The following is a 27761-nucleotide window of genomic DNA, read 5'->3' on the forward strand; positions in this document are numbered from 1 at the left end:
CGCATGTATGGAAATGCCTGGAGTGCCTGCCTCTGTTTACCTCGTGCTTCAAGTTACCACTGTAAGACCCATGCAGTGGATGGTGTGTGGGTGGCGAGTGTACTTCCAAGGATGGCTGTTCTGTGTGTGTGTGTGTGTGTGTGCACAGCAAGTGTGCTTGTGCATGTGCAGAAAGAGGAGACCCATGCTGTACCTGGTGTCAGATTACTGCAGCACACCATTCCCTCACTTCAGTCCTGAGATGAGATGTCAGAACTTAAGAGGCGAACCTCACTACCAGCTGCAGTAACCTTGTGATTCCTAGAGTGTCAGAGGTAGAGCAGCGCAGTCCCAGGGGTGTCAAGATACAACATACCTCTCGCCCTCCTCCGTCAGTCGGTGCTGAGGCATCCCGTCCCGACCCCTCTTTGACGAGTGCACCGTTTATTCCCAAATCCACTAACCTTCAAATGGGTGTGCTGCCTTAGAATCCAGAGTGCCACTCAAACCTCCCCCAATGAGCCACAGGCTGCCGCATGCTGATGGTCTGAGACCCACCCGGCATCCCAAACCCCACATCACCCCACCGTCTTCCCATGGGACACTGATCAAACTGTCATTAAAGTGATCTAGCGGTGGGCGGAAAACAAGAGTATCAATCTGCCGGAGTAGATGGCAACATGCCTGGTGGGTCTTCATCAAGAGAACATTACCAGAGTCAAAATTCAATTATTGCACAGCAAGGAATGAGAAGAAGGTCTATCTCCACTAAAGCTCCCTATGCCCTCCCCTTCCCCCCAGAAACATACAGGCACACCTATGTTCACACATATGATGATGCCTCAAATCTCACACTAAAGGGTGAGCATTTGCATGCTCTCATGGTGGCTGTAATGCATTTCCAACAAGCTAGGCTCCTCACAAATCGGAGGCCACCAGCCTTGAAATCCAAAGCCTCTTTTCCAACTCCTTATTAGCAGTGTGCAGTAGCCTGTTTATAGTGGCGGGGTTTTGCCACCGAAAAGGGTTAAGCACAACATGAGCCTGGAGAGGAGCTGGGAAGTAAAAGCCTTCGTACAAATCCCCTGTGACTGGCCCTTAAGAAGCTAGCGGATAATAATGACCTTATGACCCCTGTTAAAGGTTGACCTGTATCAGTGCACTGAGGCTGCCTCTGATCTATCACACGAGTCACCAGCCACTGACAAACAGGTGAGTGATGGTGTCCCTGTGTCTAATATGGCTTTGAACTATAATATTTAACTCACAGCTCTAAGGAATAATTAATCCACACGTTAATGAAAAATCCTCAGTACAAATTTGATTGATCAAGAATATGTATGAAGCTGAAAGACAATTAACTTTCATTCTCAGGAGACTGGATCAGCCTGTGGAGGTGTTTATAGTGGCTTTCTATGTTTTTAAACCACTTACACATAAGTCTGTTGATCAAGAAAGCCAATTTCAAAGCAGGCTACACACGCTTTTGTTAATAGATTAATGGTTAGCTTTGAGGTGCAATGCACATTTAGTCTTATCTAATCAGTGTCCTGAATAGCCTGAGTACCAAATTATTACATTAAATCAATTTAACTTTGTTTGGCCACAAGATGTAAAAAGGGCATTTTTAAAAGATATTATTCAGTTGATATTTAAATAATGTTGTTGTACTTCCTTAATTTTCAATTCATGTACTTCCTTTGCTTAGATTACGCTATGAAAAAAAAAAGGTCCTTTCATCTGTTTAAACAAAGCTTTCAAGATGGGAAAACATCCATTTTGTAAGAATGAATAACCGCTGATTGAGCGTTGATGTGGTCGACAATCAGTTGAAGAGAAACTGCTTGAAAAATTCAGTTCAAACAGTGGTGAGCTATTGGGATGTCTTTGCCAATCAGTCTTACTTATGCTCCTGTGGATTGGCTCATGATATGAGACTGAAGTGGAGATATTGCCCTCAAGCAGCTGAAAGGTCCACAGCTTCAATGGTGAGCCCGGCTACTAGCAGTGCGCTCCGTTTTATGTACGAGGTGGACAATGGGATAGATATACGTTTGTGTGGTGCATGTGTCTGTCTGTGTTATTAATGCTCGCCTCTTCACAGCTGGGCCCCAGCTAATGCCCACTCCGCTGCCTCCACGGTGTCCCAGTTAGCAGGGCTCACAACCCAGTGACATGGTGGGCCTGGTTGGTAGAGTCCCCAGTGTTGGGATGTTTTTACGCTTCACGCTTCGCTGCATCCACACAAAAGACTTGGCCTCATAACCCATAAGCCCCATAATCCATTCTGTAAACATTCAAGGGATGCCCACTTTTACGATAAATGCCCATGCATGGGTAAACAGCAGAGCCTGCCACACGCTGACCAGGTTTCTCTGACTGAAACCTATTTGTGAGTAAAACTGGCAAAGCATGGGGACCACTATTACACTACATTTCTTTTTTTTTTCTGTGGTTACTGTAAATACTCCAATTATGGTGATTCTGTACTTGGGCTTGATCACTATAGTTTAATTATTTAATTACAGTGGATTCCTTCCATTGATTTACAATTGATCCCAGCTTCCTCCAAGAGCAAAGGCGTTTAATTAAAAGAGTGAATAATAAAGAGAGGTGAGCAAATCTGATCACTTGAAACTATTGCTGACCGCCTCTGCTCATATCTCCTTGGGCATATTGTGTAGCTCATCTTTGTAACTACCCTGCAGAAGGATCTTTCCCCTGCATACTTGCAGAAGCAGCATTTCAGCTCCAGGTTCACAGTAAATTATATTACCATCCAAATGAGTGACCCCTCCCCACCAAATACAAAAGGAGACCTGGTGCAATGCCACTGATTCAGTCATGACATCCGAGAATAGCAGCACTCACAGAGAGGAACAGGCAGAAACACCCTGATGTAATTAGAAACGCATGATCGCCCTGACAGCCAACATTTTGTCTGACAATAATGTTCCCTGATTAATATTGTAAAAGAAAAACTTATCACACACTGAGCCTTCACGTTTGTTACCAGAGATGTGGATAATAACTATTGACTCACTCAAGCCAGATTTACTCTGTCGGCCTCATCCTCCGAGCCACACAGCATTAACATCAACTAGATCAATGTGAACAAGTTTAATGGGAACCGTATCAAGAAAATAATGAGCCACTTACCCAGAAGATGAGGTTGAAGATGAACATCATATACTTCAAGCAGCAGAGGCAGCCTCTTGCCATGTTGCACTTCTTGAATTCTAAAAGGAAGACAAAGGATAGATCCAGGTAAAAGACAACGTATTTGCTGCCTTTGGGTGAGCTGTACTTGTTGTTGGTCTTGTCTCCTGCGCCGGCGTCAGCTGCCGCTCCAGTCTGTGCCTGCTGCGCGTTTTTGCGCGGCCCCGTGGAGCCGTAGAAAGCGCCGGCAGTGAAGCCGCGGCCGCCAAATGGGCGGCCAGACGTGGAGGCTTGAGCAAAATCGGAGTCACGGCTATCTACGGAGGGGCTACGGTGAATGGCTGACTCCTCACTGCTGGACTTCTCCATGCTCTAGGGCTGCAGCTGCTGATGAATGGCTCTCTGACGCACAGTCTACCATAGTCTCAGAGATGACAGGACAGAGCAACTTGCCCTCCAAATTGCCACTGCTTCACTCTCTGAAGCAATAAGGGATAAAAGCCACACAGCAGCACAACTACATCCACCTCAGAACACACAGCTGGATGAGAAAGTCTTCTGAATGGAAGTGAGTTGAAGTGGACTGGTCAGGCACCTCTGGCAGGGAAAAGTGTCCTTTGCCTGCTGCCGCTGTCTTGCTGTGATAATCCTGAAGTCGCTGTGCAGAAGGGTCCTGCGAGGAGCATTACCCTCGCCTTATCGCAGGACTGTCTCTCTGGGAAGAAGTTACAGCACTCCTTCTTTCCCCTCCTGTAATATCACTCTCCTCCTGTGCTGCTTATTGCGTTGCCCGGCTGTTCCAGTGTGAGTGAGACCCTCGTGAGTCTCAGCTGCTCCACTTCCACGTTCTCTTGCTGACCTGGTAACTTTACTCCCCTCCTTTTTCTCTTCTCTCCTCTTCCCACTGCCTCGCTCTTTCTCAGACCTCCTCTTCCCTCTGTGGGTGCTGATGTACTCTTCTTCTTGGTCTATCTCTCTCTGTGTGTCTCTTTCTGACTCTGCCTGTCTCGCTCTGTCTCTTTCTGTGTGTGCCTGTCTCCTCTAGTGTACCATTCTGGGCTCAGCGGCTCAGTCCTCCGCACTGCCGGTGCTCTGCTCTCCCAATAGCAGCGCACTGGCTGATGTGCTATTATCGGCAGACGCAACTAACGGGCATTCCCTATCTCTGAACAAGAGCGCTGCCCTCCTCCCCCAGCTCTCTCCCTCTCTCTCGCTCTATGGCTCTCTCTCCCGCTCAGCACCTCCCCACTGCTGAGCAGACAGCCAATGCAGCAGCTGCTACCAGACCCGAGCTCCTCCTACCCACTCCCCGTGTCTTTATTAAGCCCATCACCGTGTTTGCTTTGACTATACATACTCAGCAATTTTATCTCCATCGGGGGAATTGAAAGGTCAGAGGTGAGATCAACAAAATATAACAAAAAAACAACAACACATGAAGTGGGAAGGTGTGTGGAGTAGCAGCTTTAAGGGCTGTGAGGTGGAAATTTGCTGGCAGGTTCTTTTGCTCATGAAAAGCTTTGACATTCGGCTTGCTGATGACATTGACACCTGCAATTTTACAGAGGCTTTTCACATTATTCTATTCCGTGAAAATGTATTGATTAATGTTGCCATATATAAACCGTAGTTAATTCTGACAGCGAGTGATTTATCATATATGTCTGACAAATAGCTTGAAAAAGCAGACAATGCCTTGAAGGATTTCTGCATCTGAAGAAGAAGCAGAAGAAGGAGTACTTTATTGATCCCTATGGGGAAATTGAGCCTCTGCATTTGACCCGTGCTATACACACACACAGACACACACACACACACACACACACACACACACACACACACACACACACACACACACACACACACACACACACACACACACACACACACACACACACACACACACACACACAGACACACAGACACACAGACACACACACACACACACACACACACACACCCGGAGCAGTGGACTGCTGCACTGTAGAGCCTGGGGACCAACTCCTGCTCTTCTTTTGCCAGCGTCTTTGGTCAGAGGCTACTGACAGGGAGAAATGATGGGGGTGGTGGCGACAGTACTAAGCTGCAGCTCGGTCATGCTCTTACTATGTGTTATTCATCACTGCACTGCCCACATCCATGTAAGGGAACCCAATTAACTGACAGCGTCCAGGCTTTGGAATTATGGCACCATCTGAAGCACGGAAAGAGGATACTGGCTTTAAGATGCTGAACACTCTCTGACTCAAAGCCGGGGTTAAATGCTGAATAGCCCTGCTCATTCACATACTAAGCTGACAAAATATTGTAATGCTTTGATTTTTAAATTGTCCACACCCCCCAAATAGCTCCATGAATAACACCATCAGAGAACAAAGTTTGAAAGGTAGAGGATCCTCAAACAACAGCCAGTCACTGTCACTTTTATTAACACAAGGTAATTGTCACCATAATCAATATCAGTCTGTCTGTGTGAGCTTGCCAGGCCTTAATTTTTACCCTCACTGGACCGTAACAACTAAAATAACAGTATAATTGCCCTTATTGACTGTCAGTATTAACTTTTCTTCGAGTCTAGTGAAAACAGGACCAGCGCTTGACTGCACATTGCCCGGCTGCGGTAATGTGAGGTCGAGCGCTGAGTGGTGGTGATGGCCAAGCGTACAGGCAGGTGGAGGGAGAGCTTTAACTCAGTGGTCTCAAAGGTAAATCCAGGACTACCCATCTGACAAAGACCAGGTAATCCAGCCATCTTGTGTCCATTTGTTTGGCGAGGAAGCTCACGTATTGTGGGTAAAACACAGAGAAATTATGCAAAACCAGGCTTTAGCTATGGTGGTGTACCTTTAGAGCACATTAAAATAAGATCTAGTTTTACTGATGTAAAATATGTGCGAGACTATTGTTTTGCTTCTGGAAGTCTTGTCATCACCAGCGACGCCTTTGGAAAGTGTCTGTTCTCAGCCCAGAAATGTTCCAGCACATAGCCAACTATAAAAGAACTACAGTACCTGCCATTTTTACATTTTCATCGTGTAACAGACAAATTGAAGAGAATGTGTGTTAGCTGGTGAGCGTAAGGGGTGCTAGTAGGCAGGTATTGTTACCTTCGGAGAGCCAGGCAAACTGTTTCCCTTATTATGCTATGCTACACAAACAGACTGCTCGCCATAATTTTGTACAACTATATTTACCCTACAGACATTTTGTCAGTCTTCCCATTTAAATTTAGACGAGAAAGACAACAAGCACATTTCCCAAAATGCCACAGTATTTCTTTAATAAAATGAGTCATTACTAAAAAATACCCTGTGTGTGTTATGAAAGGGTTATCCTGACACTTGTTTTGTTTATGAAGAGGAAATGTGAATACTTCTCAAAAACTGGTACAGTATTGGTGCTTTCAGGAGAAAATCATACATTTCTACTTTTTAGGAGGTAATGAAGAGTATGACTATTTTTTATGCTGACAATGCATCTTTTGAGGTTTCTGTGTTCTTGAAAAGAATTATTAAATAAAATATTACACAATGTTCCTCTGTCAACCTGGAGAAGACTTTGTTCTGACACCTGTATTTAAACGCTTCACTTTAGCCTTGACAAATAAATCTCAAAAGTGTTCATCCACGTTTGTTTTTTTTGCAGATGGCAGATTTGATATCTATTAAAGGTAGCAACTCCACACACAGCTATCACAGGTATACCACTCACATAATTAAAACAGGTGCGCAGTTTCAAGTGGAAAGGTTTCCCATCAGCCTCCTCGAGGTCACATGAAAAACTGGCCACTAATTCAAATTCAATACAATCTACGTCACTACTGTTCCCTCTGAGAGTTGCCCACATTTATCAGACCATCCATGGAGCTCTCAGTGTGCATGTCACTGATTCCTCAAGTAGCCTGAAGGACACATCCAAGCCCGCGTAGATCCATCTATCGACACAGAGTAACAGGGTGCTACTGCATTAGGCTGAGAGGCTGAGAGAGAGCAAGAGAAAAGGAGACAAAGCGGGACTCGGGAGAAACAAACGTCTGTGGGATGACACAGAGGAGTTGAAGCTTGGAGAGAAGATGAAAAAAATATATGTGGAGCAGCAGCAGAGCAGACCAGAGCAGAGCGAGCACTTGGGCTTAGATAGAAGGGGTGAGTGGGATGAGATTGCATTCAAACATTCTCCCTCGTGCAGAGTAAATCTGGCAGCTCCTATAACATATGTATGTTGCAAAGACAGGACTGAGGAGATTAGAGCTCGGAGGGAACCAAGTGGGACTTTGCAAGAGCTCTTCAGAAAAGGCTTCACAAAAGGTAACGGGAGGCAAACAATTAACCCTACACCCGTGTCAGGGCACTATAAGCAGATAATGACACATTCGTAGTATCAAGAATGTGTCATCCAATATCTCCTCAAAAGAAGAAGTTTAAGTATGCAAGACAGAGAGTGTGTGGTCTGGATAATAAAGACATTCCAGCCTGAAAACAGCGGATGGTAGATTTATTAAACAGACTTGTAGTAAATTTTAGAGTCTGTCACTATTGAATATTAAAGACCTGTGCAATTAAATACTGCATTAGAACCATGGATTTAAGTTGCAGGCAACTGACTTCAATATTATCTCATGCATCGGAAAATGTCTACCGAAGCTACTTGCAGTGGATTTGTGGTATAGTTCTCAAATATATGTATCAGTATAATATATACAGGGACTGTTTGCACATGTTTGTGGCTTTTGTTGAGGTTTACTTTGTCAGTTCAGCTCGTGGGCCAATACTCAGGCTTGCTCTGGAAAACAGGGAACATATCTATTTCCCAGCAATTCAGCTGGGGAATATTAAAGACATATTTTACTTTCATAAACAAAGGGATTTGCAATAAAACAAATAATCAGTACTGAAAGCATCCCGACATTTAGCCCAAACTATGGGTTGAACTTCAAAAAATACTGGATCTATATTTCCCATAATTAAACTGGAATGCTCATTCGTTAGCCCATTCATACAGCTTATAAGTGTCACATCTGCAGTTCATCCAACCTGAATAGTCGCTTATTTTATTGGCCTTTTGTACCAGTTTTCCACTGCCAAGCTATTAGCTGTAGTTTTAATCGATCTCCATTCATACATAAAGTCCTGTTTACAGAATCCAGCAGAACAACCGATTCCTTTGACAAAAATACAAAGTAAGTTAAGAATCATAAGGTATTTTGCAGACCATCAGCTAAAGCTACAGAAAGGCTCTGTTAGTCGGTACAACAGAGAAGACAAAAGGACAAAATATTAACTGGGGGGGGGGGGGGGTGCTGAGAAATGAAATCCATTCACGTTATAGTGCTTTGATTTTTGAGTTGAAATAGGCTTTTGATAAGGTGTGTTCTCGGCGTACTTCATCTGTGAAGCATGGCAACAAAATGACAGACTAGTGCGTATGAAAGGTGAGTTTGCTTGAGAGAATGTTTTTTGATACCATAACTGTGTAGTAAGACTGAGTAAGACTTTGATGGCTTTAATTTTTTATTTTCGCTTCAGAAGTTTGTTTTGGCAGCTTTTACTGATAGATGTTTGTTTTTCTCAGATTTTTTTTTTAATCTAAAATGAATACTTTTTTCTGTTGGTTGCTTTTATTGTGTTGTGTGTTGTTTTTTATGTAATAATCTGATATTATCATTTTTGACTTTTTACAGACAGCTTGACTAATAAGCCTGTTAGTCAAAGCGTAAATGCTAGATGTGAACATCTGTGACTTTCATGTTGCCCAAAATTTCACTGAATAAAAGACCATAGTTTTCTTTAACACAGCTGATATAGTCACACATGGTCACGAGATAAGTGGGTGATATTTAGGGGAATATGTTGAGTTTGCAGGTGGGTGTCATTTACTGTGCTGTTGTCATCTGTTAACATGCCTGAGTGGCCATGGAGGCAAATGAGCAGATCAGGACTCCAGGAGGGGTTTCAGATGAAGTTTCATTTATTTTGACCTAATAACACCACACCAAAGGTTCGCCATCACCTACCAATTCCCACCAGTCTCTACCATTCTCCCTACACAAACAAACTGAGCTCCTTATATACATTTGCTCACTCTAATTAGCCCAGACATACCATCTACAGGCAAGTATATATATATATCAACAATTTATTTACAATAAATATTTACATGATTTCACAAACCCAAAGATATCAATAATAATTTAGAAATATTTACAGTCCCTATAAATAGAGTAAATTATCAACACCTAATTTATCAAAAGCAACACATATCTTGACTTCCCCCCTACCCACTTCCTGTGGTTGGTACTTCCTGGAACTGTAAATAGGAGGGGGGGGGGGCTATTTTGCCCAAACACCCTGGGAAGAGGAAACAGAGTTGTTGCAATATTTACCAACAATATAAACCAACTTTAATCTTTAGCTTGGCACTCTATATGCTCCATTGTTCTGTCACATAACTAATGAGACATCACAATCAGTCTGTTCAATCAGTCACTCACTGCACTTGTCAATTTGTTTGTTCCCAGGGAGAACAAAAGGAACCACTCAACGTCCCAGCTGTGCACAGGGCTCCCAGCATCCACAGTCCAACAATAAATACATTTAATAAAATTGTGTTCTCTCTTTGGCATCTTTATCACATCACATCTCTTAAATACTGTCCGCAGCACAGGTAACGGCAGTGCGTCGTTACATCATCTATACAGATACAGAATTCTTCAAAATATTTACCCGTGCTAATGAGATCTGATTCAAATCTTTGATGTTCGTGAACTCAAAAGTTTGTCTCGTCCAAGAGAGATTCAATCAAGATTTGTTTTTAATTTGATATATAAAACCTGTTTTCACTCAATCCCCTTGCATGCTCCCAAACTTTCCAAGATGCCTTGGCGAGATTCAAATTTAGACCCACTATTTTTAGCCAAATTGATAAACAGAATTATGTCTTTCTTGGGGTAAATGTCAGCACTTTTTCATGTCTTTGATATCCTGCCACTGAATGTCTCCGATTTACTGACTAAGAATTGAATTATGACCTGCACAGCCACAGTCACAAGGTCATCTCACTCATGACGGCATCCCAAAAATAAAACAGCGGCTTCTTTAAAATGGCAATCTATGAAATCTTTAAGAAAATGTGACAATCTCAAAAACAACAGCAGATTCGGGTGACAGTGATATCTTCTAAATTACTATAATTCAAGAATTAAAAATGGGACTGCTGCTTTTTACGAGGTGTTAATAGGATAAAAATATCTACAAGACTATTACAAGCTAATTTATCTTTGCTCATATTACACAAGGAATTTATGATGCATACCTTTGATCAGTCAACGTGAAACCATATCAGACCTGCAGACATGCAGTAAATGACATGTAACAGCACATGGTACTGGTGTGAATGTGTGATCAAGGCCTGAGCATAAGGAGAGGATTAAAGCTACAAAAGGTTTCCTCCCACACAATATGTCACTGTCAGTGGGCCTTAGATCCTCTCAAGGCCAAGTACGTTGCTGTGGACACAAACAGACAACATGACCATGTCCTGCCCGGACCATATACTTTGGGAAAAGTAAACAGTATGAGTTCAAACTAAATAAACAGTAAGATGTGCACCTATTTGCCCGGACTGATCAAAGACAACGCTGTGATGTAGAAATGAGCTGAGAAGTAATTAATTCTGACATCTGTCTCATCTGCCAAGCAAATTAAAATCACATGTCAATCTGGTTTGATATTTATAGTTCTATCTTGCCCTTTTATGATACCCTGAATATTACCCTCGGAGAAGAGGCCGGCCAGACAGACGTGCCATTCTTCAGTCATTCTTGGTGATTTGCAACCAAGAAGTCAATAAAGGTGTCTGGAAAAGGGTGTTAATTAGGAATTTATAACATCGTGCTCCCCTGAAGATCCAATTGTGATAGCATGTGTAGGTTCCTGATAATGCCGCTAAAGCTGCAAAAGGATCAAGCACTATTTCTTAAAGTCAAATAACTTGAACAGTTGGTGTTATTGACCATGTACACAGCACGACACTGCTCCGCCAGACCTATCTAATACACTTATTTCAGAAAATTTCAGTTGTGTAACTGTGTATTTTTCCTCTCAAGTGGGAAAACCCCTGACCAGTACCATTGTGTAAGAGGAACCAACTGCTGAGAATTGCGGACAGATCTTTGCAGCTCTTGTCAGGATGAGCGAAACAGCAGCAGTTATGACATCTCCACACACCAGCAGACACAGAGGTGCACGCGGTCTGCCCACACACACAGACACACACTCTCACACCCATACAACATGAAATACACACAAAGCCGCAAGGCCCCAGAAGTCACTCCTGCAGCCAGAGCCCTAATCTAAACTTAATTCCTGCAAGCACATCCATCAGAGCGGTGGGAGATAAGGTAGGACACGAGAGACAGGCAGGGTTTTACAAGTAAAGTGACTATACTCCGCTTACAGGATAGTACATTAGCATTTAGATCAGAAAGCGTCTCTCGCCATTGAAATGCAACAAGGTATCACAGTGCAGTAAAGCCCTATCAATAAAGGCCGTCGCAGGGGGGGGTCAAATGACTGTGATGTCTATAGCAGTACATTATATGAATCCCAGAATAGCCTCTTAGATAAATCAAGAGCGACACAGCATTCTGATAATGTTGATCAAAGGAGGGGAATAACTTATGTCCACCAATGTCCTACGCTTTATGTAATATTTAAGAGAGTCATAACTGTATGAACAAGATGAAATGTCAGCAATATCTTATCCAGTTCAGTGTGGAATCAAGCCACTGAGTTCAGGGCTCTGTTATCGATATACTGGGCCTGTCTTAATTAAAGTCTTTAAAAAAGCGAGCTGAATTTCTTCTTCAGTGATCATTTTAAAGTGGCACATTTCAGATTTTTCTGTTATTAATATGGTAATAATATATAAAATATAGATATAAAGTCGTTGAAAGTATTCTTGAACAAATATAAGGAATCAAATAATGTGTATTTATAAGTTGGAGACTAAAACTTGGTATGCTAATTAGACATTTTGTATTTTTTTATTAACTTTTCTCTAAATCAAAAACTCAAACAATAAAATTTTAGGCAGTTAAATGTGGTTTTAGTTTTACTCATAAAAAGTTTGGTCTTTCATGATGCATTCCAGTGGAACACAGTGGGTAATGAAAAAAATGACACAAGATGTTGATCCTAGAAAATTACATAATTGATTTGACATGTACACAAAATTTAAAAAAAAAATAAAGTGGCAGGAAAGTAGAGTCATGGAAGGTGTCAATAACCTCATTAGCATGCTGCCACCAGGAACACTAGTTAATGTGCTAGAGCACCTGTGAAAATGAGCAAATCCATTCATTGTTCAAAATATGGCATAAAGGAAAGAATTGGCACTTTTAAAGTCCAATCATTGTTGATGGATTTATTTAAAGCAATAAATGCCTCAATACATTTTCAGAGTCTCTGAAAAGCAGCTGCAAAATTGGTTGTTCTTCCAGCACCAGCACCCTCATTTAATGAGTTAAGTGGCATAGACGGTGTCCCAGAAGAATAAGTCAATTGAACTGTGTGGGTTGCCAATGGCATGCTGCCTCTCAAAAAGAAATCACAACCTTGTTCCCTTAATTTTTATTGCAACTAGCTAGGTTTCCAACACAGAAAATGGCATGCAGAGGATGTTATGGCCGAGGATTCATTTTGTAGCGATTGACTCGGATGTCCCCCCCATGAGAGAAAATAGAAGCAGGTGATGGATCTTTTATGCTGGAAGTAAAAGAGAGACGGGATAAAGAGGACGTATGTATCACTCAAGAGTCCGTGTCACACGGAAAAAATGGCAACCGCAAGGGAAGCGATGCCACTCACAGCTCAAGTTTCCATACGCTGTGAATGCCACAGGCACGACATTAAAACTATTTAAGGCTGCGGAGGCAGAAGAATAAATGTTGGCCAGATCTTTCTTAGCTCTGGAACCTCGAAGCCCTGTGGGGGAGTTGTGTCCGTGTGTCGCCTCGTAAGATAGCCAAAGAAAACACTCAAATCTCCTCTTGTGCTTCAAGGAAACAGGTTATAGGGCCTGCCGGAGAGCTAAAAGCCAAAAATGTCCTCTGGGTGCAATATGGTTAGACAGGGTGAGACAAGACATATGTAAAAGAGAAGGAGTGGGAGGTGGACAAACAAACGGTCCATGACAGACAATCTGGTTAACAGCATGTGGTGTTTTCTGGACTCACGGAGGACTCCTTTACGTACGATATGCCCTTTCTCTGTATTTGTTTTCTCTCGACGGCTGCAGTGGACATCACTGTATGTTGTCTGGGACAAACCCCTCTCAGCTCCAATCTGTGCATGATGTCCTGTCTGTTCGTATAGCGGGATTAAAGCGTCGGTCTGTGCGGGAAATAAGGTCAACATCGCGGTTTCATATCTGGTTTCCAACTCGTAAGAGGGTGGGAAACAGCTGGCGCCAAACACGGCACATGTCTGCATCATGTGAAGTCTGCACAACATGAGCGTCAGTCAATAAGCAGATGAACACGCTGCGTCTTTGAAGGGAAGTTAAGGAAGCTGCTGACACAGCAATGAGGATCAAATGGAGTTCATCAATATTTTACTTGGCTGTAGAAAGGAGGTCGCATGGCTGTGCAGCGCTGAGGTTAAGATGCAGAAAGTTGGATTTGCACAAGAGGGGTTGCAAAATATATTTTGTGAGAGGAAAGACAGCGCATGAAATGGTAAAGTATGCTTCTCTCTGCTTGTCACGCTATTCAGTGCGAGGCTCCTGGCTGAGGATTCAAAGACATGGATGGATTAAAGACACAACAGAATGCCTGAGGAGCTTCACCATTGTGTGCATCACAAATACATCTCATCTCCATCTTTGACACTTCCAGACAGTTGTTTGTACCTCAGGGACATTGATCACCACATGATCTCGGGCTGGCTATGATACATAGTCTTAACATTAACATAATCTCATCATAAAATGATATTTGCACACCCACAGAATGAAGGAGAAAGAGAAAGAGGGAAGTGGGCAGAGAGAAAAAAAAAAAAAAAGAAAAAAAGATCAAACCATGGTGGAAACCTGTAGAGAGAAGAAGATGGCCCGGCTCAGTTCAGCTCCAATCTTACCAGCTGGGTTGCACCTCCCCACAATATGGCAAGCCCCTAATGCCCATGTGTGACTGGGTATGGTATGTGTGAGAGGGAGGGCAACCCCGGAGAAGAGAGCTGAGGAGACAGGGCGAGAGAGGAGAGAGGAGAGAGGAGAGACGAAGGTAGCAGACTGTGGCAAAATGCCCTGGATCCCTTCACTTTTACAGGAACTGCCCTGCTGGGGATTAATGCCCTCCTCTAAACAAGCAGCTGTCATTTCGTTGTGTTTGTGGAGCAACCTCCAGATATGAATGAGCAACTGCTGATAAAGCAACAGATAAAATATTACTACACTTGTAAGAGATACCAATGTCTGCACACCTTTTCTATGAAAATAAATCCTGGCTGCAACCTTTGTGAAAGCTCCTGTCTAAACAGACTACAATGTGAAACAACAAGGAGTAGAGGAAAAAAACTACAGTTGATGGATGATTTATGTAAACAACACAAAAAGAATGCACATAGCCTCTTCACCTCTATGGTGGGGGGAATGAAAACAGCAGATGTCTACAGAGCTGCAAAAATGGTGTGGAACAAGCCACAAGGAGCCTCCTTTACAACCTTGTAAACACGGGAACACATTGTCTGATTATCTTCTAAACATAATGTCACTGCAACACTATATCCATCTGTTTCAGTAGAAGCACTCTCTAATACACAAATAATTCCCCAAAAATATTTATTTATACACGTTCACGTTCTTACACAGCGTTCCAAGGATACACCGATACATGAAAATGGACACACACACACACACACACACACACACCACCCAATCGATAACATACATATATAGTAGAGTAAGTTCCCTGTGGAATCCCCTACGGTGTTAAAGGTTGCCCAAGCAGAAAATGGAATTTGCAGCTTTGCAACAACATCATGTGGACAGCACTAATGATATAAATACATTTGAATGTTTACCAACTGATAAAGTAATGTATTACTTTGAGTATCTGGAAACAATACCAAAACATCTGTTATGCACACAGGAAGAGGCCAATTTGCATAGCTGCAAAATATTGTTAATTAAAGTCTGCAGTATCTCCAGAGTCCGAGCTGAAATTGGCTCTGGCTACTTTTCTGATTTCACCTACTTACACATTTCGTGCTGATGGCTTGGAATTCTCTTTTCCCTTTGAGGACTGATGATTATAAATTTGCTCAATATTCTCACACCCCGTGTCATGCTTTCTGCAGCTTGATACGAGAGCCAAATTGCTTGTAGATGATTTAAATGAAAATAATTTTTTGTTTCACCACAAATCCCAAAACATAATGAAGGAGGCAAAGCAATTTATGCAGAACATTGAGTTTAACATTATTCATTTTGTGCTTTTATATATATATATATACACAGTGTAAATAAGCAGCATAAATTAATGTATTTTCTCGAAGGAAATGATTGAATATTAATTCTAACAAGATTAACCATGACATGTCCCAAAAACTTCAGAGGCAGAAGGTCAGCGAAATGTGAGCGACTCTGCCAGTCTGTCATACATTTTTTTTTACATCAGTCGCAAAAGCACAGGGTTCCCCTCAAAATGATTTAGGGCCAGAAAATAGCTTTCCTCTGACCCATGGCAATGGATTATAATATCTGCGTCTCCTCCCGAGTGCTCAAATCACCGTCTGCACACAGTAACGCTACTTCACGTTGTATGGAAAGCTGCTTGTTGAGGGTAGCCGTCAATGCCATTGCAAAAGAGCACATTATATCTTTGAGAGACAATTATTTTTCCGAAGGAAGACAAAAGTAGTCATGTTGTATAGGCTTGTACACCGAAGAACACCGACTTCTATGCACATATAATTACAATCACATCACCACTTCTTCGAGACACCATTCGGCATCTGAAAATCATCCCATGTAGACTCTGCCAGGTAAAAACTAATATTCTGCAAGTGTTGCAGAAGAATGACAGTATACCTCATATAGAGTTCATCCCTCCCAAAGCACAGCTCGACTGTTAAACACACACAGAACAGCAGGAACGGAGGAGATGTTTACCTCTATGCCCCCACCTAAGAAACCAGATATGGGGCTAAGGCACAGCCTGCCTGCCTGCAGAGTTACACTACATTTAATGCAGGATCTCTCCTCTTTCTCTTCAGTGCACACAACTGTATATTTTATGCAGTCATCTCTCTCAGTCCCTTTCACAAACACACACACACACACACACACACACACACACACACGCTCTCTCCCGTCACTTCCTATTCACACACTGACCTTCGGCAAAGAGAAAACAGCCTCAGTAACTCGGCTGCTTCACATTTAAATAAAGAATCCTACGTGGTTCTTCCAGGGATGAGATCCAGGGTTAACATCACTATTATAGTAAGCTAATCGTCACGCACACATGGAAAGCCATTGCAGGTATGATATGTGTGAGAGCGAGGGCAACAGGTTAGAAAATGGTCAAAATAATGGGAAACTAATGGTTAAGTATTAAAATTCATCATGGTTTAACAACTGACAGTCACCCTCTGCCTGTAGAGGATCAGTACTGAGTGGTAGGTCAAATGTTATAATTTCTTTTGATTTGACACATCTTTGTCAGACAATGATCCTCATATAAGTCAGTTAAAAGTTCACTTAATGTCCCTCGGTGTGTGTGTGTCCATGTGTGGTCCTGTTTCTGTGATAGTTTTCCTTTTTTTTCTTTTCTGTTTGCTGGCGTAAAACATGGAATCCAGGCGGGCTGGGTCAGCCGTTCCCCAATGCAGGTCGTCAGGAGTTTTATTTCCCGTTTGGGGCGCGCTCGGCTCCAGTCTGTCTTCACTGTGGTATTCCTGCCACATCACAGGTGGAGGCAAAGAGCAACTGCACAGAATGTTGAAGCAGAAGATTAGGGGGGGGAAGGGGACCGTCCTTCATCTTCACTCTTTCAACATATCACACAGTCATCGTCTATTTGAACAAGTTGACACCTTACATAATGAGTGAATGGCGGTTTGTTGAAGAGTCGTACAGGTTAACTTTTTTTAATTTTTTTTTTTATTTTTTTAAGGCATTCAGAGTGCAGGCGAGTGGAAGACATCTGTCAATTGTCAAGATATTTCTGATAAGGAAATGCACACATAATTTAGTATTCCTGAATATGCCATAGTGCACGTCTGGCCTGTTCACACACAAGAAGACACTGCATTATGACTCATGCCAATCCATAAGGAGACAGCAGAACAAATAGAACTGGAGTTAAAGGTCTCGCTGCCCTTTATCTGAACTACATTTTGTACTGGGGACCATAGACACCTAACAATTCCACTCCACTCTCGCTGGCTCTCTGTGCTGCATCCACATTAATATTCATAATATCAGCTCAAATTTCATACTGCAATTCATTACACCCGAGCATTTTGTTACTCAAGGTGACTGCAGAGGGAAGGGAATGTGCAAACACATTTGAGGACACTGTCTCACCACACAATACTTTCAACCTTCTGCTACAATGTAGGGCTAAATGTAATTTAATCTGGCGTAATAGCTTATGGTGGTAAACATATTAATAGTACATATTAATGCATCCAACCAGGGAACTGGAAAATTCAAGGAACAGCTTCACAGACATACTGGAAAGTATATTCCGTCCATGGATTGCCCTTATGATTTGTCTATCATTACTTACCTCATTAATAGGTGCTAATTTTGCCTCGAGTTATTTTCCCTTGGTTCTTTTTTTTTTTCTTTCTTGTTTTATTGTTGTAACAGTTTCAGCTTTTTCCAAGAATCATCAAAAAAGCTGCCGCTGTGAGCTGCGACTGTCACAGTAAAGCTGACACATTCAGACTAGAAGCTTTAATGGATATGTGATACACGCGATTAAACAAGCCTCTGGGCTCGTATTCATGAAGCTTCTAGGAATAGCAAAAGGAACTGATCTGGGATCACTATTTGGGTCACGTGACCACATTTGCTCCACTGTAAGATACCTAATGCATTCCTGATCGGCGTCTAGATCTGGGTGCGCTCTAAGCTCCGGGCGGAAACAAAGTGACATTGAAGGCTTGAATGTCGGAGCAACAATGACAGGCTGAATCCGCAGGGTGTCAACATCTGTGACAGCCTGGAAATCAGGGTCAGAGGTCTTTCACATCTGATCCACAACTGCCTGCAGCTTCACACCCCACACATTCGGGGTTTTTTTCAGACAGGCCTCTTTCCAACCCCCCTCCTCACCCCACCTTGTTTCTGCTTACTGTTGCATCTTTTCAAACATTGACTGAATTGGTGGGGCTAGAGTATAGACCACATGAGGAAACATGATAAATAGTGCAAAGCGAATTAGCTTTAAACTGTGTTGACTGGAAACAGAGAGAATTGCCTCACACTCTTCTCCATCTGGAGTGGGTTTGACACACCATCCCACAGAGATAACATGGAGATAGAGCATGAAGAAGGCACAGAAATAGAGCCATGTGATTAGAAGGAAACGGGTACTGCTACGCTCGAAGCAACCCCAGGAATGAAATTGTGCCATGTTGACAGCGTCTTTGATAATGAAATGCCATCATTGAGGGCTCTTGTATTGGTTTGTGTTCCAAAATGACTACAGAAATCACCAAGAGCACTGTGGGATACATCTACTGTATATTATGCAGCACGGGCAATTAGTAAGCATTCCTCAAAACGATTTCTTATCCTCGTGCATTTCCTTCTGCTCATGGATTTCTGCTACACAGGGCTTCCAGAAGGGCAACCATAGCTGGAGGGAATAGTTATTTTGCTTATTAAAACAAATGTGTACGCTATTCGGACTGACACTGATTTGATACAGCTCATACTGGGAAATGTAAGTAAATGATTACTCAGCCAAGCGTCCCGTTGGGGATGAATTTCTGACTTGAGATGCACCGTAAAAAAAAAAAAAATGTTAGAACATGTATCATTCAGTTAACAATGTGTACAACTGACTAAAATATAAACCAAGCCACCTTATGACAATCTATTTGTGTTCTCAACTGAGCACCTGTGCTGATGTCCTGATACATGCTCAATATTCCATGTCTTCACTGTTTTACAATGCTGTGATTGAAGCTACTCCACAGTCCTATGTAAATAGTACATGTGGCTGTTGTAATTACTGGTCACAACTATTTCCATATGAAACTAATCACCAGTTTCCTTGTTATTAAACCATACTGTTCTTGGCCTCTATGCAATCGTGCTGTTTATAAGGTTGGGAATAATTTGCAGTCAGCTGTGAAGTCACTTGGCTGAGTGATGACATGCTTAAATGTTTTTTCCTCTAAGTTTTGGGTCCAGATGAACTGATTCAACTTTCTGGTATCTGTGCTGATGTTTTGTGCTCTGGAATTTGTTAACCACGGTACATATGCAGGACATTTGGAAAGCAAAAAAAATATTTATAAGTTTGGACTTTAGCAACCATTAGAAGACACGATAGCTTTAAAGTAACCTGTATCAAATAAACAAACAAAGTTAATGATGCTTTCAGCAGTAAATACTTTTCCAGCAACATAACCACAATCTGTTACTTAAAAGTAGCTGCTAGCTTAACATATCTGATGCTGGAAAACAGAAATATCATCACACGATGGCTTTGATAAACATTTATTGTGAGTCCGTATTTGCTGGGAGCAGTTGAAACAAAACTGTTCCTGAATTTGAAAAGGCAAGAAATACAAATGAATTTGAATATAGACCTTAATATCTTATACTCAGCAGAACTTTGGTGTCTGAGGTTCATTTATGAGTGGTGACACTGGTTAAAGGTAATCATCGGAAGTGGGACTGAAGCCAAAATGATTACAGCAAACTGAGTGATCACACTGTACAAGTGCCATCGCTGGAGATTGAGCCTGAGTACACATGGGAGGATTAATGAATGGATCTGAGCTGACTGCCCTCTGGACTATGTCTTTGCCTGATAAGAGAAATCTGAGCTCAGCACGCTGTGCATGCAGAGCCAGATAGAGTTGAGAGTGATTACATTATGAACTAAAGCTCTCTGCCAGGACCGTCATTTAGTTGGCCCTCCCCATTCATGCATCCACGTTTAATACAGCCCCAAGCTCGGGCTCAGGTCCAAGCCCAAGAGACCCTAATTACAAGCGTGGCACATATAGATCTCCCACCCCTGGATCCATGTATTGACAACTTCAGCAGAGCAATTGTAAGGTGACAGAATCATTTACCATCACTTCTTGTGCCATAAAACTGCAATGCAGTTTTTTACAGTTCTTTTTACAGTCCCATCACACACTATATCCAACAAGAACGCTGGTGAAGTATAGTATAAAATAGTTGAGATATGTTGCTTTCGTCAAGGCACGAAAGGACCACTGAATATTGCAAAACATCTCAATTTAGATGGTCAAGTGTTTCACCAGACAGCACATCGACAAAATGGTACAGACAGAAAGGAAAATGTCATTTACCATTTTGGGTCCCAAAATATAAAAATTTCATGATGACTTAAATAATCTTCTGTTTTTGTTGGTCGACAAAGCATAAAGGATTTTACAGTTGTTGAGGACAGTACTGTGCATATTGCCACAACGAGATCTCATTTCTTTGACAGTTTACTTCTTAAACACTCATTTGATGATTGTTCCCCACCATTAAATTATGTATTAAGAGACGCAGCAGCTGTTGCTTTATTCCAAAGGTGATTTCTTCACCTACTTAACGGAGAGATGTTTGTGTTCATAGATTACTAATGGTCTAAAGGCAGCTATCGGTCAGCATCCTATTGAAATGATTTCCTTCCTCACTGCTATCTAATTTTCCATCAAAATTTAGCCTGCAATTAAGTGAAGCAATTCTCATTGCTGTTCCATTTAGCTCAGTGGTCACTGTGCTTAAAGTACTCATTTGCACAGTCAATTATAATTTTCAATGATGCACATTCAGCAATTATTATCTTATCATGTTCGGAGTGTTTGCTAATACTGTACAGTCAGATGTGTTCATTAGAGTGATGCCATCATCAGTCACGTCTGCTGATATTGTCCTATTGTACATAATATTGTCTGAAAGCAGTTCTAAATTTCCAGCAAATAGTTTTAGGATTGAGCAGGACAGCTCAAACTATGAATTGTAAAGAACACAAGGGCGCAGTGCTTCAAGCAGAGTGTAACGTCCATGTACCTTTCAAGTCTAATTTCTCTGCAAAGCTTTATCACATAGACGAGGCACTGAAATGAAACACAAAAAAACATGATAATGTACAGGACTTCCATGAATTCATGAGACTGAAGGAACGACATTCAAATTGCTTGTCTGTACAACCTATCACAAAGTTGAACTAAGTTGAACACTTCACTATTTCACTTAAAAAATCATCAGCTGACAAGAGAAGGGCATCTGTTAAGTGGCCTACTGCGAGCAGCTTTTTAGAGAGGCTCAATAGCTTCTCCGCTCTGTCACTTAGCCCCTCCATCTTCTTCCTTCCTACCAATAACCTCTGCTACCCTCTCAATAAAGCATCGTACCAGCGGTTAAAATAGACAACTCTGCTACAATATGTGTTTTAAACGGACAGAGAAATGTTGTGGCTCCCTCCGCCTTACCCATGGGTTTCTGAAGTGCTGCCATTTTCACTTGCCTTTCCTTTTGACAGTGGCTTTGGAGATATGAGGTTCCAAAAAAGGGTCACTTGATGCAAGTCTTTACTGGAGAATGAATGATATGAGCTCCATAAATTTATGATGGCTTGGGCGAGATGCATAGGCAGAGGAAATGGAATTTGCAATTTCCCGATCAGCATGCCAAAGAGAAGCTGAAGAGATGCTCTTTTGATGGCATCCATCGCCATTTACAACCCACAACAGCAGTTCAAGAGCAACAAGCTGCCAGGGAAAAGGAAGCAGCAATCTTTTGCAACTCGCGAGGAAATTCACAGTTGATAATGACTTATAGACGGTATGAAAATTACTTTCACAGTTTTGGGGCCTTAAAAATACAAATTAAACTGGCTGAAATGTTTTTAGGGCAGAGTTGCAAAATGTGTGCAATTTTGACAACATTAAAGTTTCTGTTTGTGTGAACCAGCAAACTACCTCTGAAATCTTCATAATTAGTTTGTTTATTATTTTTCTACTCCTCCATTTTAAAGCTCTCCTCATGCTCGGCACCCAGAAGTGACCAAGGGCATGACCTGGTAATTACAGTCGGTCACTCTGCAGACTCTGGCCCGTGAAGAAAAGTTATTTAAGTGCGTTGGAAGAGGTACAGATGCTACCGCTGAACAGTAACTTTGTTTTGGCTGATAAAAAGACTGTGTGGTTGCGATACTGTGCTGTGAAGGATGTTAAGTGGCGCTGCTGGACATGCTCACTCAGGCCAGTGCAGCAGCCACTATTCCCGGCACTCAGTAGGCTACAACAAGACAAACAAATCATAACTGCTCAAATCACATCTCCACACTTCTACACCCTCTGCTTCTAATTCCTTCTCTCTTTTCTTTTGTGCTCGCACATCTTTCCTTCCATCTATACTTCCCTTTTTATTGTAGAAGCAAATTTCACCCCTGAATACATCACCCATAACGAGCCTCTTTCTCATTTCCTCCAACTGCTTTTAGCATTCCAATTTCTCTCCTGATATCCACCTCTCCCCCTCCAGCCGGCTCTGTTGGTGTCCTCTCTGCTTGGAGATGAAAGATTGTGGTCCTGCTGTCTGCCGGCTTGTAAGAGGCCGCTAATGTGAAAAGTGAGTGCACAACACGGCAAGATGTAAGTCGCTTTGGTTTACTCTTAATGATTCATTATTCTGTGTTGCCATACTGCCACTCAATTTAATTACCCCTATGTAAATTGGTAAACAAACAGTATGTCACTATGTGTGTGCGCCTATAAGCGTATTAAGAGAGGAATAGAAATGCGTGCCTGCTTGTGTACCCTGTACATTTTTTTACTCTTTGTGTTTGAACCACTGTGTACTCATGGATTTGCATGTGCATCCATGTGGATTTTCCTCTTTTTGTCTGTCTGTGCCTGGAAGGTCCCACAGTGTCACATTTGGAAGGCTCACTTTGCCTGCCTCCTGTGCACTCTGCACACAAAAACTCTTGCCTTGCCTGCACTACAGCAAGTCACGCATGCTTTCTGCTATCGTTGCAGTCACAGAATAACAATCCCAGTGAATCTCCAGCCACAAGAAGTAAATAAAAACATTTGGCACATCATAGGACTCAGACACCTCCACACGAATCCCTTGGAACAATGAAGCCCTAAGGGTTAGAGGGGAGGAAGATGAGGGGGAGGCATCCTCCCCCTCATCCCTCCTGTGATTTCAAGCTATTGGCTTTAAGGTGTTGCTGGCACTACTTGCTCAGCATCTGCGCCAAATATTTATTTTCCACGGGCTGCAGCATTGTTCGCCTTGCAATTACATACATATTTCGTTGTTTTGATTCAATTAGTCAACTTTATTTCCTGACGGTTCTGTGATGGCAGCATGTCAAGATGAAATGTCTTGCAGGGGACATAAACGGTGGAATTCTCCAGTTAGTTTTAAATGCAGAAAATTATTAGTCATGATTAATTAAAAAAAACATTAAATCTTGAAATCCTTGTGCTTAAGTGTTTAGCATATGGCTTCACATATTTAATGCTCTGTGCATTACTCAACAGTAATTCCCCAAAAAGTATTGCCGGAGGTTTTATTCCACACTGTCAACATTTTCACTCAGAGATTCCTGTGGAGCTGTTTTTATCTGTCAAAATGATATCAGTGATGAATGGTGTGAAACAAAATACTCAACTCACATCAATCCAAACCCCCAAAATGTTTAAAAGAACACCTGTTCCAAGTCTGCACACTGGTAACCTACACTCACGAAAAAATGATTGGTCATGCTTTCAGCCTTTATCATGTCACTTGAGAGGGCACAGAGCATTCATAAATCTATATGAGCCTCTACAGATGCACAGACACAAGCTCTGAGGCTAGCTCTCTCTCTCTTTTAGCCAAAATGACATTTTCTCTCATTTGCATATCTGTAAATATGCATATCCTCATCCAACAACGACCATATCATATACGTGCTCTGAACATAAATTAATTTTAATATCTGGGATAAGAACTAAGCTGTCTTGACAAGAGATCTACAAGGCTTGGTAAATTTGATACGCTGAAAGGGCTTATGGCTATATCTCCTTTTTCCACCTCTATTGCACATTCTGCTACCATTTAATATAGCTTTCTTCCGCTTCCCCAGCGTCTTCATTGCAAATGCAGAAATAAAATCCAAGACTAAATAGCAAAGATACAGTATGTGCATTTCAGTGTGTGTGTGTGTGTGTGTGTGAGAGTGTAAAGACAGTATAATGCTGGTACACTGAGGGCTAGACTCTTTCATATGAGACTGCACTCAGCATTCACACAGACTCCAGTCTGAAACTGTGATTCCGAACACAGCATTGCTAAACCACAAAATAGCATTACATAAGTAAAAAGTTAAGTTTCAGATCAGTTCTGTCAGCAGTCTGAACGATTCCTTGCCCACTCTGTCTCTCTCCGACTCCCTCTGATTCTTCTTTTATAAATCAGTCGGGTAGCAAATTCTGTTTTAGGATGATAACATTAAATTCAAATTATGTCCCTAATAGAAACAAATGGCTGTTTGCTGAAGCCTGGTTTGATTCAGGTCGAGAAAAAACACACATGGTGTGTGGACACCCTCCAACCCAATATCATGGCAAAGCGTGAAATAGACATGCCGGTCCACTACAGGAAAACGTGAAATAGCCACGATTTGGCCTGTCTAGGCGTGACAGTTACACACTTTCCTGGAGTGGACGAAAATGAAACCAACCGCATGTGTAGAGCACAAAATGCAAAATAGCTAAAACACGTGGTTAGGGTTACTAAATAAGCACATGTTTGGGGTTAGGAAAAGCAACATGGTCGGGGTTGGGAGAAAGAACATGGTTGGGTTTAGAAAACAAAAAACAACTCAACAAAAACTTTGTCACCTCTTCGATTCGAACCTCATTGTCCCGCATGGCAGTCATGTGGGCGTGTCTATTTCACGCTTTGCCATGATACTGGGTTTACATGAGTGGGAGTGGATACATGTAGTGTATAAGTCAATAATATATCACTTGCTTGTCATAAGATGTACTTTTTAAACGTGTGTGTGGAGGCGCTTCAGGTTGGGCAGTCAATAAGGCAGGAAATGTTAACCTGAAGGATAATCATGGGACTTATATAGGTGGTGACAAATGCGAAGTGACAGTAGACTTTAGGGCTGGTGTGACACCAGGACATAGAGTCGAGGATACAGAATATGCTGCAGCACATCTTCCCGAAGTGTTGGAAAAGTCTATTTTAATTTACCAACTTAAAAGGAGATGCACACATCCATGTCAGCCCACGGACACATTCAAATATGCACATGTGCAGTCAGCCACTGCCTGGTATTTTTTTTTTCAAGGTGAGAGAGCAAAAACATCTCTTCCTCACTGACGGCAAAAATGGCTTTACATAACATAATGACTGATAGCTTGTGACATAAGGGGCCGTGTAATCGTGACACTTCTCTGACTTGGGACGGCCTGGTGCCACTGGTGCTAGGATTTCGTCTCCGTCACCTCAGGACAGGGTCTGATCCACTTCATCGAGCTGGCACAATCACAGGCTAAGACATTGAGTAAAGCAACTTGGGATGGAAGCTTTTAAAAAGCAGAAATGTACTTTCACCACTATTACACATTCCTCTCCTCTCCTCCCCCGCCCCCTGCAAATTGCAGGGCTTCATGTTCACAGGGGCAAGGCTTGGTGGATGGATGGATTCACTGCTTTTCTGTCCAAGTGCCAAATCTCATCTACAAGTCCATTACTTAGAATGATGTGACCTGCAATGTAAAATAAGCCCCTCAATCAGCAAGGTTAACCCAGTCTAAAGCAGAGTCTCGTGTTCTGTAATTAATGTTATATAAGAAGGGTAAATCACTTATTCATGAGTTCACATCACCTGCAGCACTAGAAAACTCTCGAGCTCTAAGCTATGATTAAAAAAAAAAGACTTTAAATTTACTCAAAGTAAAAAGTGACGGGAAGGAGGAGTTTTACCAGGAGTAAAACAAATCTTTAATGCTGTGAGTTAACACAACCACAATAGCTCAATAGCTTTACTCCGAAGTGACTCTGTGACCTGTTCAAAGGCCAGACATGTTCCCGGCTCTGGTCCTGACTCAGTCCTTTCAGGAGGCAGTACAAATGGACCTGGGAGAATACTTGGGATAAGGATTCTTAAAACAACTTAGACTGCCGAGCGAAAAAAAAAAATTAAGATTGGAATCTAGAAAAAGACTTTGGATGTGTTATGAATAAAGAATAATTGGTGATCATTAATTCAACCTTTTAAAATGAAAAATATGCATTCTCTCTTTGGCCTTTATGTAATCACTGAACCTGATTAGATGAAGGAGCCTTTATTCAAGTTGTTCTCCCCTTGCGTATCTCTCCATCCTAGTTCCAATCCTGAAAGTGTGAATACTGTAGGGAAGCTTAAATCTGTAAAATGTAAGTAATGTCCAAATAATTATATGCAGCTCATTTAGAATTTTCACCATTATCAACATGTGTCCTCGAAGCAAAAACATGACCTAACCCTGAAACATTAGCACACCATCAGCAGGCACTGCAGTTACAGGAGGCATAGTATCTACTCCCACCTCTGAGTTAAAGCATCTCTGTTCAGGTTAGTTGAAAGTACAACTTAAACACAACAGCAGTAATGCAAACTTTAGTGAATTGGAGAGATGAACAGCTTACTCTGTTTTCAGCGTTTCACTGCAATTTTAACCTCGTGATAACTCAACTACACATTTAAAATTATACCCTTCAGACATCACACAGAAACAGTTAGTGGTCAAACCTGATAATAAACAGTGAGTAAACATCCTGTTCAGCCAGTACTTCATTTGTGAATCAGGAGGATCCGGAGCACAGAGAGAGCGCTGATCCGGCGGGTCGAGGGGAAAGAAAAAGTCACGCAACGCAACAACAAAATCTGCAGTGCCAAGAGTACATTGGACGATGCCTATAGATACAAATGCCATCACAGATTAAGCATTATTTGTTTACATCAAAGAAACAGCGGTCTATGGCTTACAGCTGTTTTTTTTTCTCTCTCTCTCTCTCTCTCTCTCTCATTGACTGCCACTTCCCTTCTGTCTGCGAATTGCTACAATTGGGGGGAAATGGGGAAATGGAATTAGGTGTACAAGTTTTATTTATAGCCAGGAAAGCAATCAGGCTAAGAAACCTGAATAAGCGAGTCTATAGATCTCCTCCTTTCCATTTCAGTAGGCTACTATCACAACACAGCATCTACGCACAACAAACAGCACCGTCCAAAACGACTGACCCATTGATTTGAAAAGTATTCTACAAATTTGATTGTTTACTTGTTTTTGAGGCTCAAATCACAGAAACATTAGCTCATGTGACATGCACAGAACTCCACTTACTGCAGGACCTAA

The 27761-nt window shown here is 41.9% G+C and overlaps 1 protein-coding gene across 2 annotated transcripts in view; it reads right to left on the reverse strand.

Moving 5' to 3' along the window:
* tspan9a (tetraspanin 9a) overlaps positions 1-27761 on the reverse strand; it is a 159641-nt gene that overhangs the window by 64894 nt on the left and 66986 nt on the right. The window contains exon 4 of one of the 2 annotated variants that reach the window (XM_069162469.1): positions 3139-3218. In XM_069162469.1, coding sequence (XP_069018570.1) covers positions 3139-3201 — 63 coding nt within the window. In that variant the 5' untranslated portion in view covers positions 3202-3218. Of the gene's footprint in view, positions 1-3138; positions 4304-27761 lie in introns of those variants that run through there. The other variant, XM_069162468.1, reaches the window with a different exon arrangement.

This window comes from Embiotoca jacksoni, unplaced genomic scaffold (assembly GCF_022577435.1).
Source record: "Embiotoca jacksoni isolate LCO1_2020_lvr unplaced genomic scaffold, fEmbJac1.0.p SCAF_3, whole genome shotgun sequence".
Lineage (NCBI taxonomy): Eukaryota > Metazoa > Chordata > Actinopteri > Embiotocidae > Embiotoca > Embiotoca jacksoni.